The sequence below is a fragment of the Plasmodium gonderi genome (assembly GCF_002157705.1).
Source record: "Plasmodium gonderi DNA, contig: Pgo-contig_83, whole genome shotgun sequence".
Classification (NCBI taxonomy): Eukaryota; Apicomplexa; class Aconoidasida; order Haemosporida; family Plasmodiidae; genus Plasmodium; species Plasmodium gonderi.
Window position 1 is genome coordinate 1 of NW_021629015.1, and position 594 is coordinate 594.

At 23.4% G+C, this 594-nt stretch overlaps 1 protein-coding gene across 1 annotated transcript; it reads left to right on the forward strand.

Annotated features, from left to right (window-relative positions):
* Positions 1-334, forward strand: PGO_000890 (variable surface protein; the record flags this gene model as incomplete). The annotated part of the gene is made up of 2 exons (XM_028690854.1): positions 1-148; positions 248-334. Coding segments are annotated over 2 exons (235 nt in total), but the record flags the coding sequence as incomplete, so codon positions are not given.
* Between the last annotated feature and the right edge of the window lie 260 nt (positions 335-594).

The following is a 594-nucleotide window of genomic DNA, read 5'->3' on the forward strand; positions in this document are numbered from 1 at the left end:
ACTTGGAATAATTTTACCTGTTTTAGATAGGATAGATAGTACCACTAAGCATATTCTTCCGATTCCTGTTGGGTATAAACAAACGGGGGGTCGATGGTTTCGTGAATATAAATCTGTTTTATCTGCTTCAGGAATACCCGCTGCAGTAACATATATTTATATAGCATTCTTTGTAATATTATCATTTATAATATTGTTACTCATTATTTACGTAATGGGGAAAGTTCTAAAATATGAACAATTAAAGGAGAAGAAGGAAAAAATGTTTTCTAATCTATATTATGATTTCAACAAAGATATGTATAGAAAAAGATTCTATTATGCAAATATATAAAGTCATATATATTTTATTATGAACTAAATGTTTTTTAATTTATATAAATATTATATATGTATAACTTTTTTATATACGTCTAAAATTTGTATAATTACATTTCTATCTAATTAGTATTTATTTTGATTTACAATCAAATTATTCCATCAATGTATATTAGATTCATGTGTCAAAAATTATATTAAAAACATACATAGAACAATATTTATGTGATCACTTAATATGTATATACCGATAAATGTATATATTTGTCCTTGTTA